The sequence below is a fragment of the Perca flavescens genome, chromosome 17 (genome assembly GCF_004354835.1).
Source record: "Perca flavescens isolate YP-PL-M2 chromosome 17, PFLA_1.0, whole genome shotgun sequence".
NCBI classification, from domain to species: domain Eukaryota; kingdom Metazoa; phylum Chordata; class Actinopteri; order Perciformes; family Percidae; genus Perca; species Perca flavescens.
In genome coordinates this window covers 21,181,510-21,196,786 of record NC_041347.1, presented here as the reverse complement: position 1 = coordinate 21,196,786, position 15,277 = coordinate 21,181,510, and the positions used below count along the sequence as shown (strand labels likewise).

The window sequence follows — 15,277 nt, the reverse complement described above, 5'->3', positions numbered from 1 at the left end:
CCTCCTCTTGTTGCCAAGCAATATGCTCTGAGGGGGAAAAGACCAAAAGTGCATTGCATTGGAGAAGGCAATAAAAAGACGTACACATAAAGTGAGAGGTACCCAGAATAAAAATAGCATCCATCTTTTCACAGCTTAGAAACATATATGTATCCCAAAGCTCACCTAGTTTTTGCAGGTGTGTGTCCCATCCTCTTCAGTGAACATTCCAGAAAAAGGTTTGACAGAATTTTAAATGTTTTAGTCCCTGCTGTCCCCCAGCTGACTCAATGTGCAGTCTCAACTCAGAACCCCAAATGAGCTGGTTTCAGTCGTTATCCATCCTTATATGTTGATTACTCGCTCTGAATATTCCCCCATCCATCTCGAGAATAACAGAGGTACTAATGTGCCCAACAAAAAGGCTGTTTCCAAAGCCTTCATGTTTTATTCAAAGGAACCATAGCTTCCAACGAGCATGCTTTTTGGACTCTGTCTTGGACTTGCGTTTGGGGGTGGATGTGAACACTTCATTGGAGTAAGGCAGAGCAGGGCACTGTTGGCTGTCCAGGGGGTAAAGTCGCTTAATCAGGGGCTGTAGCTTGTCCTCCTGCAGCTTGAAGTCCAGCTCAACACTGTAACATATAGACATTTACATTACTCAGTTCAGTATTGTACTTTAAAAACAAAGATTAGATTATAGATTTCTTGACTGACAGTAAAATCAGGTACATTGAGTGGCTATAACATTTATGACTCAGTTTTGACTTATTATTATATTAGTAATCCACTGATGTCCAGATGGAGGCTGGGAGGGAAGCAAACAGTTCAAATGCACTGACAGACATCCTGGCAGCGCATATCTCTTGTGGCACATTTCAGAGACTCCTCCGAGTAATAGAGTTCCTTTGCATCATCTCTGTATTTTTCATGCATGCAGTCAAAGGGCTTTTCCTGCATAGATTATAGTTGTAGCCGGAATGTGGGTTGCTCCTGACATTAGACTTCCACATCCGGCAGTAAAATCCCAGGCTGGTCATCGTCTGATTTTGTTCCGGCAGCGTAGTTGAACTCTCTCTCCGATTAAATCTCTCAGGCCTGGGAGACATGCGGAACTTAATCCCATCCAAATGAAACCATTGAGAGGCCAAGCCAACCTTGATTAACTGCCTGTATTCAAGCAGGGGATAAATGCATTATTATACACCATCTCCTTTCACTTTATTGCTATTGATTTGTAGTGTTCTGTTAATGTATTTATTCCTGTGGTATGCAATACATTTTGAAAGCATTCGAGTGGAAATAAAAGAGAATGAATCATCTGCTGTGTGCCTGCCAAAGTGACATTTCTCAACCTGATAATGAAATGTTCTTTTGCTTTTTTGTTGTTGATTTGTCCTCATTTTATTCATTTTTTTTAATCGCCAACATTATTTAACGCACTGCATTTTAAAAGCACAGTGAGTACTAGGATGTACAAAGCTTAGTCCTGTCATTCAAAGTCTGGAGGATTAAAGGTGGAAGGGAGACGTACAGCTGCCAAACAAGATGACATCTGACATGTCAAGGTCAAACATGTAGTCCTCTCCTTGTCTGCAGGCAAACAAGTAGACATTAAGGTACAACGCTTGTCCTAATAGGGTAAAGGCTTTGATGGGCAGTGTAATTAGTTCACTGCAGGAAATACTATACTCAAAGTGACGTAATGAATCTTGGGAACTGTCTTTACCCTTAAGATAAGTGTTGGTTGAGAACAGAGCTCTATTAAAGCCTAGAGGGGAGAAAACAAATGCAGGGCTGGATAGTAGTTTGGCAGGCTTGGACTTCCAATAAATCAATATGCTAGATTACATTAAAAGAAAGTCAAAAATGTACAGGAGTTTTGGTTTGTGGCTGCTTGAATGTCAACATCACTATTGATTTATGAAGGGATTTTTAAGCATGTTTGGTTGTATCAAAACGAAATGTCTTTTTGCACAGTGCTTTGCTCGTACGACATTCTTGTATGTGCTTTTTCCTGATTTCCTGATAGAACATTTGCAGGTGGACACTGAATCCTTGACAATGAGAAACTTAGTTTTTAGAGTACACTGAAGCCCTTATCTTAACAGAACTGCTGTTTCTGCATTATGTGATGCACTTGTTTTACGTCTTTTAGTCATATGATTCATTGTTTCATTTTCTACAGCTTTTATCTCTATTTGTATCTTTTGTTTTATGTTAAAAAACGGTCTTTTACAACTGCTGTTTAAACAATGTTGACTTGACAGCAGCACAGTGCAACATAGAATAGCCTCAGCAATTATTAAGCAATTAATTACTGCACAGATCACTGCAATTGCTGTGGACAAAATGCCTCGGTGGGAAGCCAGAGGCAGCACTGTATGATGTGGGTGGCACTAGGGAGCAGGTGCTTCAGCAAACAAAAGCCCTATATCTAAGATCATCTGTACACAAACAGATTGAAGCGGCTGGAGACAGGGAGGCTTTTCTAGGGCATTCAGCAAAGCAGATTAATCATCTCTTTAGCTATGCAGTGTGAGTAACTGTTGTTGTGATCAGTGGCGAGCCGTTTGTTTGTCTGTGGTCGTGGTGCGCTGAGCACCATTCAATGATTGTTGCTCCTGGGAGGGATTCTGCTGCTGTGAGATGTCTTTTTAGCACAGCAAACTATATTCCTTCAGCAGCATATACCTGCTCACTGCTATTCTCTGTTTTTTCTGTTGGCATCTTTCAGCGTAAAGTAATTTCTCGTCCTGTGATTTCCCCTTTGGCCATTCACAATGTTCAAACTCTCCACTTGACAAGATGAATGGTTCAGGCCCAGTATAGTGTAACATTTCAGAACTACATGATGGGGCATAGTAGATTGAATCACTAGAGACTGACAGTTATTTCCTCCACTGACAGGCAACAGTTGAAGCAGAAACTTCCCGCAGGTTATGCAAATTAGATGCTGAAATTCTTCTCCTGTCATGTATATCAGATATTAAAGCTATTGTCGATGTCTATTACATAGCTTTCTGCTTCACAGACGCACAGAGAAAAACGCAGTCTCATTAATGAGAACAAAACAGAATAGGCAATCTTGACAATTGTTCACCGAAACAACCATGGCTCCGCCATCTCAGCGTGGGATACAAGTGCTAATTAGCTCTTTGCGTCTCATCATATTGCTTTGCAGTTGCCTTTCCCTGAACTTAATTGTTTTTCAAAGTCATTGTTAGTTCTAAATTGGAAACAACTACATTGCATACTTTGATTCAAATGCTGGTTCTTATTCAACACAGCATGATAGGAATAAAATCCTTTAATGCTTTGATCTGAGCATGTTTGTTAAACTGGGCTTCCTGCTGTACTCTAGGTTGACTTAGTGGCAGGCCACATATAATCTGCAACTGTTTGTTGAAATCTTGTTTGAACTACACAAATAGATAACAAGGGAATATAAAACAGCAGAAGGTGGATACAGTCTCATCTTTTTCATATTTGAGTTTAATGTTTATGGAAGGTTGGCATGTCTTCCCTACTTTATTTAATATGACTGCTTGCAGTTACTTTAAGCTAACTTAACTTACAGTACAGGCCAAAAGTTTGGACACACCTTCTCATTCAATGCATTTCCTTTTTATTTTCATGACTATTTACATTGTAGATTCTCACTGAAGGCATCAAAACTATGAATGAACACATATGGAATTATGTACTTAACAAAAAAGTGTGAAATAATTGAAAACATGTCTTATATTTTAGACCTTCAAAGTAGCCACCCTTTGCTTTTTTATTAATAAGGGAAACAATTCCACTAATTAACCCTGACAAAGCACACCTGTGAAGTGAAAACCATTTCAGATGACTACCTCATGAAGCTCATTGAGAGAACACCAAGGGTTTGCAGAGTTATCAAAAGGGTGGCTACTTTGAAGAATCTAAAATATAAGACATGTTTTCAGTTATTTCACACTTTTTTGTTAAGTACATAATTCCATATGTGTTCATTCATAGTTTTGATGCCTTCAGTGAGAATCTACAATGTAAATAGTCATGAAAATAAAGAAACACATTGAATGAGAAGGTGTGTCCAAACTTTTGGCCTGTACTGTACATACCTGCAGATGTTTCCTGATGTTGGACATCCACATTTTCGAAGTTGATAGCATTTTGACTGCTCACAAACATTATTTGCATTGCACAGTTATGTTAGAACCCTTCTCAGGTTTTTGTATGAAATGTTTTTTATAGTTCCAACAGTGGAACACGTTTTTATCCGTAGCCATAGTGGCAACTCCCAGACCGCTTGAGAGGCAAATTAATTGTCAGTTGGGTGGCACTGCAAATTCAAACAGGAGAACCAACTGAAAGCATCAGAATAACATCAAACAGCTGTGGCTGGAAATGGCAAAAGAAGACATTATGCACATAAAAAACATGGAAAGCAAAAAAAATTATATTATTCAACATATAGCCTAGCTTTTTACAGAAAATATTAACAGAAAAAGTAACTGTAAAGGATTACAGTTACCTTTATTTTGTAATTAAATTATGTAATGCCGTTACATGTAACTAGTTACTCCCCAACACTGTAAACATCACTAGAGGTAGGTGTGATATAATGTTTTCTTTTGTAACATGGGTGAGCGGGACCCTTTAACGGACCCTTTTTTCCCTTGATGTGATAGACAGTATCATTATAGTTATTCCCTTAAATAATCGTCCATGCATACACCTCTATCTCCTTCTGTTTTACTTGCCATATGTATGCCCTATTTGTTGCAGTGATGTATGAGATGCTGCAGTATACTAAGAGTGGGTGGAGACTGTCAGGGGGGAGCTGAAGTCTGGATAAGACCCATAGATTGACTACCTGAGCTCAGCAACTGCTCAAGCCCTGAATTTATCGGACATACTAGAGATGCTGGACTGCTCTGAAATTAAGGGCTAAATCTCAGGGGCTGCTAATCTTACTTACAGTTGCAACATGCAGTTGCTGTCTTTGAAAGCTAACTTTTGGTCTCAACTTGCTTTTCTCATTTTAATTTGCCTCACTGTACTCCTCAGGCCTCCTCATCAAGGTGTCATAAGTAGGATGGTGATCACTATCAGCAGTTTATCTCACTGTATTAACATACTATTATAATAACAGGGATGCTGGTGATAAGGTGAGGTTGACAGTAAAAGGTACACCTGAAATCAAGAGTAGAGATAAACATAAAGAAATGCTTTCATTGTTCTCTCTCTAAAAACATAATTCAGTCTGGGAAGCTTTGTGCAAATGAAAAATTGTTAAACAGCACTATTTGCAGAGTTTAAGATATTGATGACAATTGCTATGGCAGAGATAGATAGGACCGTGATAGAGTACTACCCTGCTTGCTAGCTCTATTCAATGACTTAAAACCAATAGATTGATCTGAAATAAACAACGTTTAATGGTACAGAGCACAGAATAAATGATAATCTCCCACTTTATTAATACTCCGGGCAGAGTGCGTTTTTATTGTGAAAAACTTTATTAGCATACCACATGCTTTGGTTTAGTAACAACCGACTGAGGGCACTTCTTTTGCCATAAGAAATTGTTCAGAGTATGTTAATTAAGCCAAGCTGCTTCACCGACATACAGAATTGGTAGAAGATAAAATCAGTGAGGCGAAAAAAGAGAAACTCAGCTATAGGCTTTAGGACTTTTCTTTGCTCCTCTACACAGTTGGCTTATTGCTTCAATCTTACAAATTATGCTGTTACATCTATAATGTTTGCTTCTCCCAAATGCAGTATCTGCAGTAATACACAATTAAACAAAGTCACGACACGGATAATACCCTTCATGGGCTCATATGACATATGATAAATATTCTTACATACCTACTCTGCTTAAACCCCCAGATCGAAAGCAGCACTTACTTATAGTAATGGCTTAACCCATGAAGACAAATCAAAGAAAAGGCCTGTTTGATCAATAGAGACACAAACAGACACACACAGACACACTGTAGTACTCTGGCTGCACCTACAGTACTTTACATAATGAAATAATAATGAAATGTAGGAGAAGGAAGACAGCATAATATATATTTAAAAAAAAACATCTTTCTTACAATGCATATCTTGATTACGCCTCACACTGTATGCTTTTTCACATTCATTATTTGTGATCTTTGCAGGATTCATGGAAATTATGATCATGTGAAAAATACAAAAGATTATAATAATCTGTAATAATTATCACACAATTCATCTTTGAGAAGTGGGACATTCTTTTATTTTCGCTAACCTTGGCCTTGTTTACTTCAACATATTTATGAGCGGTATAAACAGCTAGGTGTAGGAGTAGAAGGTGAACAGCTTCATTTAATGTAGCTGAACTCTTAATAAACATTAAGACCTACGAGGGTCTTCACAGATTGGTAGGCAGACAGGATTAAAAGGATCCTTTTAGTCAGGTCAGACACCAGGTCATCAGGAAAAAATAGGCCTTCCTCCTGACAACTGTCAGTGTCTCTGATGGCAGAATTAGATTGATCTGGTATGTTTGTTTTGCCTTACTGAGGAGTGTTGAGTCAGTTTTTCAGCTCTTGCTGAGTAAAGGTGATCTCCCTTTTGCCTTCGGTTGGTGAATCTTATTCTTTGATGGTGACTCAGGCTTATTCAGTAGAGGCTTAAATCTGTTTTCCAGTTTTATTACAGTCCACAGCTGCTGTCTGTTTTGCACTGTTGAGAGTGGCTTTCACTCTGCAGCAATGTGTGTCTCTGTTATCCTGTTGTGTTTTTGGAGAGATATTGATGAAGGAAAGCCTTTTGTTTCTATTTTTGCTTCTACCTAGACCAACATCAGACCAAAGCTCTTGTTTTGGTGGACCAGGAGCAGAATACAAAATAATGTTTTGTCCTCTTCCTTAGGCAAGCCTGCGGCTCATGTGTGGGTCAGTTGTGGTGTTCATATCCAGTAGGTCTTGATTAGTGTGCGGCCGAGATCCAATGTGAGTGTTTCCCTGCGGCTTGCTCGTACGAGTGCTCCCAGTTTAAACGTGATCAACCACCACCTGTTCATGAGTTGTTGCACGTTAATCATTCGATCATTAGCATAATCGAGGAGCTTTAAGTCCTAACTTTAAGATGAAAAAACAACAAATTAGTTAGTAATGGTATTAGGGGACCCTTAATAAGAAAAGAAAAGAATCCTACAGCTGTCATATGAACAGAAATAAAGAATTGTTTGACATGAGTTAAGGTGCCAAAAAAACGTCTCGGAACAAGAAAACCACAAGGAACAAATCTGTGAGGCTCAATGAATTCTCATTTCCCCGTATCTGATATGAAATGTAGCTTGTGCTTTCAAGTTCCAGTACGGCCTTACGCCACAATCTGGGTCAGTTTGACACAATGCACTCATCAAGGGAGAAGAGAGAGAAGGCATCTTGTGGAAAATCCTGAAAAATCATCTCCAGGACAGGGCCATTTTCTTTTTCTTTGCAAGAAGTGTCCATGGGTAAGTATCCAAATGAGTTTAGCATATTCAAAGTTGTTGTAAATATCTGAAATGTATCCAAAATAGTCCAGAAAGGATAATATAGGACTGGACAGCCCTTATTGTATTGCTGCGTAAAACCAGTCTCTATTGTCGTGCAGTATATTGTGTAAAAAGAGAAGCATAAAGCAGAAGTTGGGAAGATCCCTTTACGTTCATATTCAGAAATTATACAAAGTTAACGTCTGTTTAAGCTACTTTAAAACAGGCTCATGTGAAAACAGCTGTGAAGTCCCACTGTACAAAGTGTATTGTCTTGAGAGTTTTTTCCAAGCAGCTGTCTGTTTCCTGTTTTAGAGAACAAGGTAACAAGCGGGTTCAGCAGTGGAGGCTTTTGGAGTGAAGTGACAAATGACACAAGGTTGAAACTTGAGTGGATTTTCCACCTGCTCCTGAGTCATTTCTCAGGCCGTAACAGTTACACCATAAAACACTGTGTGTTTTGACAGAAACACAGTGTTTTTTTTTTATCCAGAGGGTTAATCCAGTCATTAAAAAAAAAAACATCCTGGTACATTTTATGGGACGTGATAACATTCTAAGTCCTCACAGGATCAACTGTATGTCCTTTCCTATCTAATTCACCTCTCACTGCTGTGTATGATTACTTATTCATACAGTGAGGCCCTACATCCCCCAGAAACCATTGCAAATGACATTGGAGGTATTATCTATTTTATCATCCATTGTAGAAAAACATGCTTTAGTGTAACAGCCAATCAACTGTGTACAATACTGCCAGTATATGCACATTTATTCCTTCCATATCCCCGATGCATATTTTGCAATTCTTCTTCTCGCCAGATCACTGTAAATGCACGCATGCATGCTCATACATACATGCATACATTTTCTGCCCAGTAAAGCATCACTGCACCAAACATCTCTTGAAGCATCCCCCTTACACACTGAACCAAATTATTTTAAAAAAATAAATAAAAAACTGCATTTAATGCAGCATTAATGACACACTGGCAGTGAAAAGGGCCCACCTGTAAATGATGCATGCGCTGTTTCGGCAAGTGTCACAATTTGCTGTGTCTTGTCCTGTTCGGTAGGTGAGCCTGTTAACAGAGAGATGAAAAGATATATGTGATACCCAGTGACAGGCTTTAGCTTCCACATTTCAACACCTGTGGGCATCAGCTATCAGGTAAAATTTGTTCAGCTTTGTTTTCACCCAGTGTTGTTTATTGCTAATAGTTGAAAATGCAGAAGGGGCTCTGATCCTGCAGTTCTCTCAGATTTGGTTAATCAAGTGTGTAGACTTGCTGATTTTACATAACAGGATTACCTCGCTTTGCCACAACATAGTTTTAAAATGTATTCTGTGTCTCTATTCTACAGGCAATGGGTAGGTAGCAACTAAATGCTGTATGAATCATGCATAATGAAAAATCAATACCTTTACATTCTGTGCTATACTGTACATCTTTTTTCATTTCTCAGCCAACTCAATTTGCTACAGACATAATGAACATCAAGGATTCAAAGAAAGCAATCAACAAGACAAATTGTATCTGCTTTGTTTATGGCATTGTTACACAGCCCCGAGGGTCTATTGTATTTACTGTATAAGAGTTGTAATTTGTTATGTTGAAAGACCTCCACAAAGGAGCAACTTAACTCGTGCCCGATGGAGGCTTACAGTATGTGTACACGTCACAGATGACACATTAAATATATAATTTAAAGTCCTTATCTTTCATATTACCAGTTTTTTGTTTAAATTTCCTCATTTGAGTTTGCATGCAATGGCAGGCTGCAGTGGTCTGGGGATGATGGGAGGGGCTGTGTTAGCTGTGCACATGTAATTGCTTGCTGTCACGGCAGACATTCACCCTGTTGGATGACATGTGGAAGGGTTGGACCTCAACCACTCACTATGACATGAGAGGTGACCTCATTGGGTGAGACAGAACAGCGTGTGGATCGAAAACGCTGATGGGAGCTCAAGGTCAACAAGTTCATCCATCCTGCCCTGTTCCCAAATGAAGTCTCTCTGAACAGCTGTGAGCACAGACAGTAACTCACTGCAAGGTCCACTCTAGTGCTGTGCTGCTGCCTGGCTTTTCATGTACAGCCTTGTAATTTAAAGAGCTTTGCTCTAATAATCAAAACACATTAACCTAAAGTCATAATCACCACGTTTACTCAGCACAAAAAAATCTCACTTTTCCCATTCAGGATAAAATGCTCATGACCCAATATAGCGCCACTGTATTAAAGAATGTCGCAGAGGATGATTTCATAGATGCTTCATGAGGGAAAAAATAACTGGACCTCTGAAAGTCGTTCTCTTAAATGACTGTTTGTTGGCACAGATCCACTGCTGTGTTGTTTGCCCACGTCAGCTGTCCTGGGAGATGTCCTGCCCTCGTCATTCCAGTTTTACTGTCCACACCCCCTGCCTGCTGCTCTGCCTGAGCACTGCATACTATTTTGTGTTTTATTGAAAACCTGTAAGCATTAACCGTCAGATCAGGCCATAGTGTCTCACATGGCATGCTTAAATATGGGGTAAATACGGTACTGTGTGTCATCTATGTCATCAGTAACATTTACTGACTATTTGAAGCAGCATCGTGACTAGCATGGGAAGAGATTGGCATTATTAACTAGAATGGGTACAGATATTATGGCAGTTTTATCAGTGCAGTATAACCTAGAGTTGGAATGCATCACACATACAAAATATTAAGCTATGGACTGTTGTTAAATTTGAAGTCATGCAAAAGACCAATATTCTGTGCGTAACTGTGTTGTTGACTGTTGATCAACCACTTTGAGATAAAAACCTTGAACACTAGAGTTTAGGTAATGAAGCTGGTCAGGGTTTCAGAGTTTCACATCAGATATGTGATACAGATGACAAGCAAATGCATTGTTTGTAGTTCCTTTTTTTGCAAGATGTCATTGATAACTATCCAAAGTTTCTTGTGACTTCATTAAATTTACAGAGATATGAAACTGATGACAATCACATGCATTATTTTGAGTTCTTTTTGTACTTTTGCAGGGAATATTTGTCTTGTTTGTAATTGGCTTATGCAACACGTATGAGACAGCAAGTAAAATCCCCCCAAAAAATGGAGGAGTGGGATATTTTACAATAATGTTATTTCCAATGTAAACAGTGAAGAAGAGATAACTTAATGTATAAAATGCCTTCTTACAAACATTGTGCCTGTACCATTGCTGGGCCAATAGATTACTTTATCCTTGTGTCACTACATGTATGCTAAAAGCAGTGGACATCATGTATTTCTTTTGGGTCTTTTGGTTGGATTCATCAAAAAGTGTAGCTTTAAAGAAGGTTATCTGACTATCCAACCATGCAAAAAAGAGAAGCGCATTTGGAAACATATTGTGGTAGGTATACTGTAGGCTTTGCGTCCTGTAACTGCATCTCTCTAATAACGCTCGAGGGAACACAACACAGTTAAGGCACTATAGCAGGCACAGTTTCATGGAGATGAAAGGCAAAGTGTCATGAGGCTGCACTAATTGGGCCTTTTAAACCAAATTCCACAGAGCCACACTGGGGTGCCTTGTTCTCCACTGGATATGGATACGACTTAAATACAATTTGCTTTGTGTTGCTTTGTGTTTTAGAGATGAAGTAAATTGATTCTTACAATTGCACTGCTGTAGCAGTCTGATTGTGGACATGGCTTGAGGGCTTTATGAAGCTAGTTAATGCATTTTCTTCTTTACAGGTACATATGTAATATATATATGCTGTATATATATCAATTATGACACAAAGACATTTTGGAGGCACTCTCGCTCTTGCATTCAAATTACACAGTGACAGTATTAACTGTATTGTGCTGTGTATTTTATTTGCCATATAATTAGACCTTGATGGTTGATCATGTCACACCACGTGTAGAATATTCTTTAACCATGCTAGCGGTATGGCTCGGTGATCCTCTAATTTTCGTCTTGCGCCATAAGCAGGTCGACGTTTTCACTTATTGAGTGAAATTTCTCAACATCTACATGACAGATTGGCACTGCATTTTGTTAACCATAATGCCGTTTATGATGCGCTGATGTTTCTTCTAGCCCCGTGATGAGGTTAACTTTTTTGGGTGGTTTTATTGAAATATCCAACAAATAGTGGATGGACTGCTGTGACATTTTATTACAGAAACTATGGTATACAGAGGATGAATTAGCAATCTCCTGACCTTTCATCTACCACCATGAGGTCAAAATGTCTGTCCGATTCTTCGGTTTACGTACAAATACCTGGAAAACTAATGCCATTCCCAGTAACCTCAGCTGTACTATTGAAAACATTCATCACAGTTTCAAATTTGACCTATTATACTTTCCACCCATTTTCCCGTGAGATGAGGGATTATTACCAACTTTTTTTGGTTCTCTCTCCTTTGGTTTTAAATCCACATAAAGTGAAAATAAAAGTAAATTATAAATTAAAATAATCTGACTTAATGGTTGGCTTCTGTACAACCAGTTTGACTGCTTGTATTTTTTGTCATCGTCATACTGATGTTGCTATGTTTCCAAAACTTAGCAATTACTTTGGTGAGTACAATGTTATCATAACCCATAGAAATAATGGCTATAGCTATGAGACTCAAGACTCAAGTTGTAATAGACTGAAATGACCCTTTATCATAGTTTTACCTGACAGCACACTGTGAAATGTTATGTACAATATATAATGTATATTTGGTTGTATAAATGTCTGTAAGTAAATGTAAAGCTTACTCTACTCACCCCTCTCTCTGCGCTTCACCTTTCTCCAGCTCCTGAATAACTCCAAGTAGGACCTTGATGGTCTCCTGGCTCGAGCTGATGAGGCTCTCCATGGCCTGCAGCTGTGCTTTGATATCCTTGTCTCCAGATAAGGGTATCATCTGCTGGCTGCTCCGCATGCCTGGGGCCCCTGTGTCTCTTGGAGGAAAGCCCTCATCCCCTCCAACTGTTTGCTGGAGTTTAGAGGAGGCTGACACATGCCTTGTCCGACACTGCCCTTGTGACTGCACGGCACATTTGGCACTATGGGGAAGTGTTTGTGACTGCTGTTCGTTTAGCTGTGGACCCTTTTTCCGTTTGCAGCTCACAGACGGGCTTCCTAAAGACTCCACCTGTGTCAAAGAGTTCCACGCAACAGGGCCCCTGCCCTTTGACATGTCCTGTGAAAACTCTGAGTTAGCCAACTGGCGCTTTGAGGAAGTGCCAGCTTCCATGTCTTCTTTGGGTAATCCTTTGTGTTTGGTCCTTGTCCCACAAACCTGGTACTCTGTTTCTCTTTTGGAATGAGGGCTGCTCTGATGGCACTCTTCTGAGAAATGTGAAGAGTCTGGAAAAGAGGGTCCATCCACACAGTTGGCACTGGAAAGCAAATCCTCTGTATCACTGTTGTCATCAGTGTGGTGAAGCAATGCTTTTGTCTGCCCCACAATCTTACCCTTGTACTTGGAGGACTCCCCGATAGGTTGTCCATCCTTTCCTCCTGTCTTTATGTCACTCAAAAAGCCGTTGTTTTGTCCTTTATAATCTTCCACCAAAGCAGTATGTTTAAATGTATGTCCTTTTTTTCTCTCAAAAGGGAAAGTCTTGTATTGCTTAGTGAGGTCCGGTGAGGTCTGGACACCAGTACTCTTAGTCACGTTTGGAATAGAGCGTCTGGCAGGCATGGTCATGTACTTTCTGTGTGTCACTTTGCAGGAAATGGATCTGGAGTGTTTTCCCCGATGCTCATTCTGAGCGTCACAAATATCCTTAAAACGCACTTGTAAGGCCTTGTTTCTCTTCTTCACCTGCTGTTTGCCTAATTCTGGTCCAGACTGTGCATCAAGGTTGTGTGATGGGCCTGTCTCTGAATCTGATTCATCTGAATTTGACAGAACAATGCTTTTGGTGTCTTCTTTGCTCACCATATTTCCTGAAAAAGGTAAAAGAGAAAAAAACATCAGTGTCAGTGTGCTACTCTGTTATATAGTGAGAAGGAATTTAATCCATAATCACTCACTCACAGTATCTCACTCACTCCTGTGAGATACTGTAACAAATTATTCTTTTCTCCTCTAATAAAGGAGAAAAGAACCATAACTTTACATTCTGGAAACACATTATAAGCCTTTATTAAAGACACAATCTGTGATCCAAAATGCAAATTCCAAATCAAAGATCCAAAATTTATAACATGGCCTCTATCAATGCACATTAAATGAAATGTGACAAAAGTAAAATACTCTAAACATCTTCACAACAAAAATAAATAATGATCATATTGCATCTACAAATCAAACTCTCCAATTATGTAACATGTAATTAGTCCCACAATTATTATTGTTTTCCCCATTCTGTATTCCCGTTGTTTATTTTAAAGACATCCTCAGTGTTGCGTTAGATAGAAACTATTTGTAGCCTATAGGTTTATGTTATGGCCACCATTTTTAGTTATTGCAAACCTTGAACGCATACTGTTTCTTACGGAAATGTAGTAATTTCACTTTTTGCTGCACAGCTCATTGCTAACTCTGCCAACACTTGTGATTGCCGGTTATGCACAGTAGTTTTTCATAAGCACCCTTGCCTGCCAAAAGTCTTCATTTGCTTCAGGACACCTTTTTAGAATAATAATTGTGTTTGCGCAACGATCATCGCTCCTGCTGCCACCATTCAGAAACTGTTCATTGACTTATGTCAGTTTTCAGCCTCAAATACACACCTCGAGCTGGAAGCACAGTGTAGCTGTTAACCTCTGGGTGTTATCACTGTCGAGATACCAGATGATGGCTTTACCTCACCAAGCTAGTTTTTGCCAGTTATCCTGACATATATGTCACGTGAGTTTATGTCATTCAAGAGGTATTTCTGTATTTGACAATATCATTACACTATAGGACGAATGTCAAAGCTGCAGGCTGTAATTACTGTCAGATGTGCTTGTGAATGATAACTTTGAATAGTGGACCTAATTTTCCTTTTTTTTTTTTTTTTTTTTTACAAATGCATTATGACTAATTTATGTTATTGACTTATGTAGTTGTGAAATAGCAATGGCTCAGCATTAAGTGTTTTGGGCTCAATTTGTTTTGTGGCTTATTTGCCATTGGCTCATGCAATTCTTTGGATGTTCTATTGGATCACTGTAGACTCCAATATCTCTTGTTAGAAGGTAAGAGTTGGAGTGGCTTTAGTGATTTAAACACACAGCGGCCTTGCACACAGCCCATTCTCTTTGCTTCATGGGCCTCTTTTGTCGCACATAGCAGTATCACATTTACATTTTATTCACACAGATCTTGTTCAGCTATACATTAGAGAAACATTCTAACTCAAATGGGGTTATGCGACAGCTCGCTTTACTGTCCATATCATAATTACATCTAAACGGCTGAACTCCTGTTGTCTGCTCTGCACAGGTACACTCAGCCGCACTCATTGCCTCCCTCAAACTTCCTGTATATCCACCCACTTATGGTCATCTACTTATCAGTGCTACATAACATTTGAGAAGATATATTTTGTGCATTCTTTTTTGCATTTACATTGCTTGATATGTTCCCCACAATGGTCGGATAGCTGTGGGGTGGTTGGCCTATTAGTAGAAGGTGTTCAGTCTATAATGTATTTTCCTTGTGGTCTGAGGTCCATGGCAGAGCAAATGACCACACAGCAGCTGTGGCCCATTCATACTAATAGCTGGTGTTTGACTCCTCCACCTGTACCCATCTGTAGGCTCTGTGTCTAAACTCCCTAGGGGGAAATGTATTATCTTCACTC

The 15,277-nt window shown here is 39.3% G+C and overlaps 1 protein-coding gene across 1 annotated transcript; it reads right to left on the bottom strand.

Annotated features, from left to right (window-relative positions):
- Nucleotides 1-430: 430 nt before the first annotated feature.
- Nucleotides 431-13,425, bottom strand: insyn2ab (inhibitory synaptic factor 2Ab). Its single transcript, XM_028604243.1, has 2 exons — nucleotides 12,260-13,425; nucleotides 431-614 (listed from the first exon to the last, which is right to left on the bottom strand). The coding sequence occupies exons 1-2, from the start codon at nucleotides 13,423-13,425 to the stop codon at nucleotides 431-433; spliced, it is 1,350 nt and encodes a 449-aa protein (XP_028460044.1).
- Between the last annotated feature and the right edge of the window lie 1,852 nt (nucleotides 13,426-15,277).

Coding starts and splice junctions, on each gene's coding strand:
- insyn2ab (XM_028604243.1), bottom strand. CDS start 13,425: ATGGTGAGCAAAGAAGACACCAAAAGCATTGTTCTGTCAAATTCAGAT. Junction 615..12,259: donor GGTGAAGCGCAGAGAGAGGG/GTGAGTAGAGTA, acceptor TATATGTTACAG/TGTTGAGCTGGACTTCAAGC.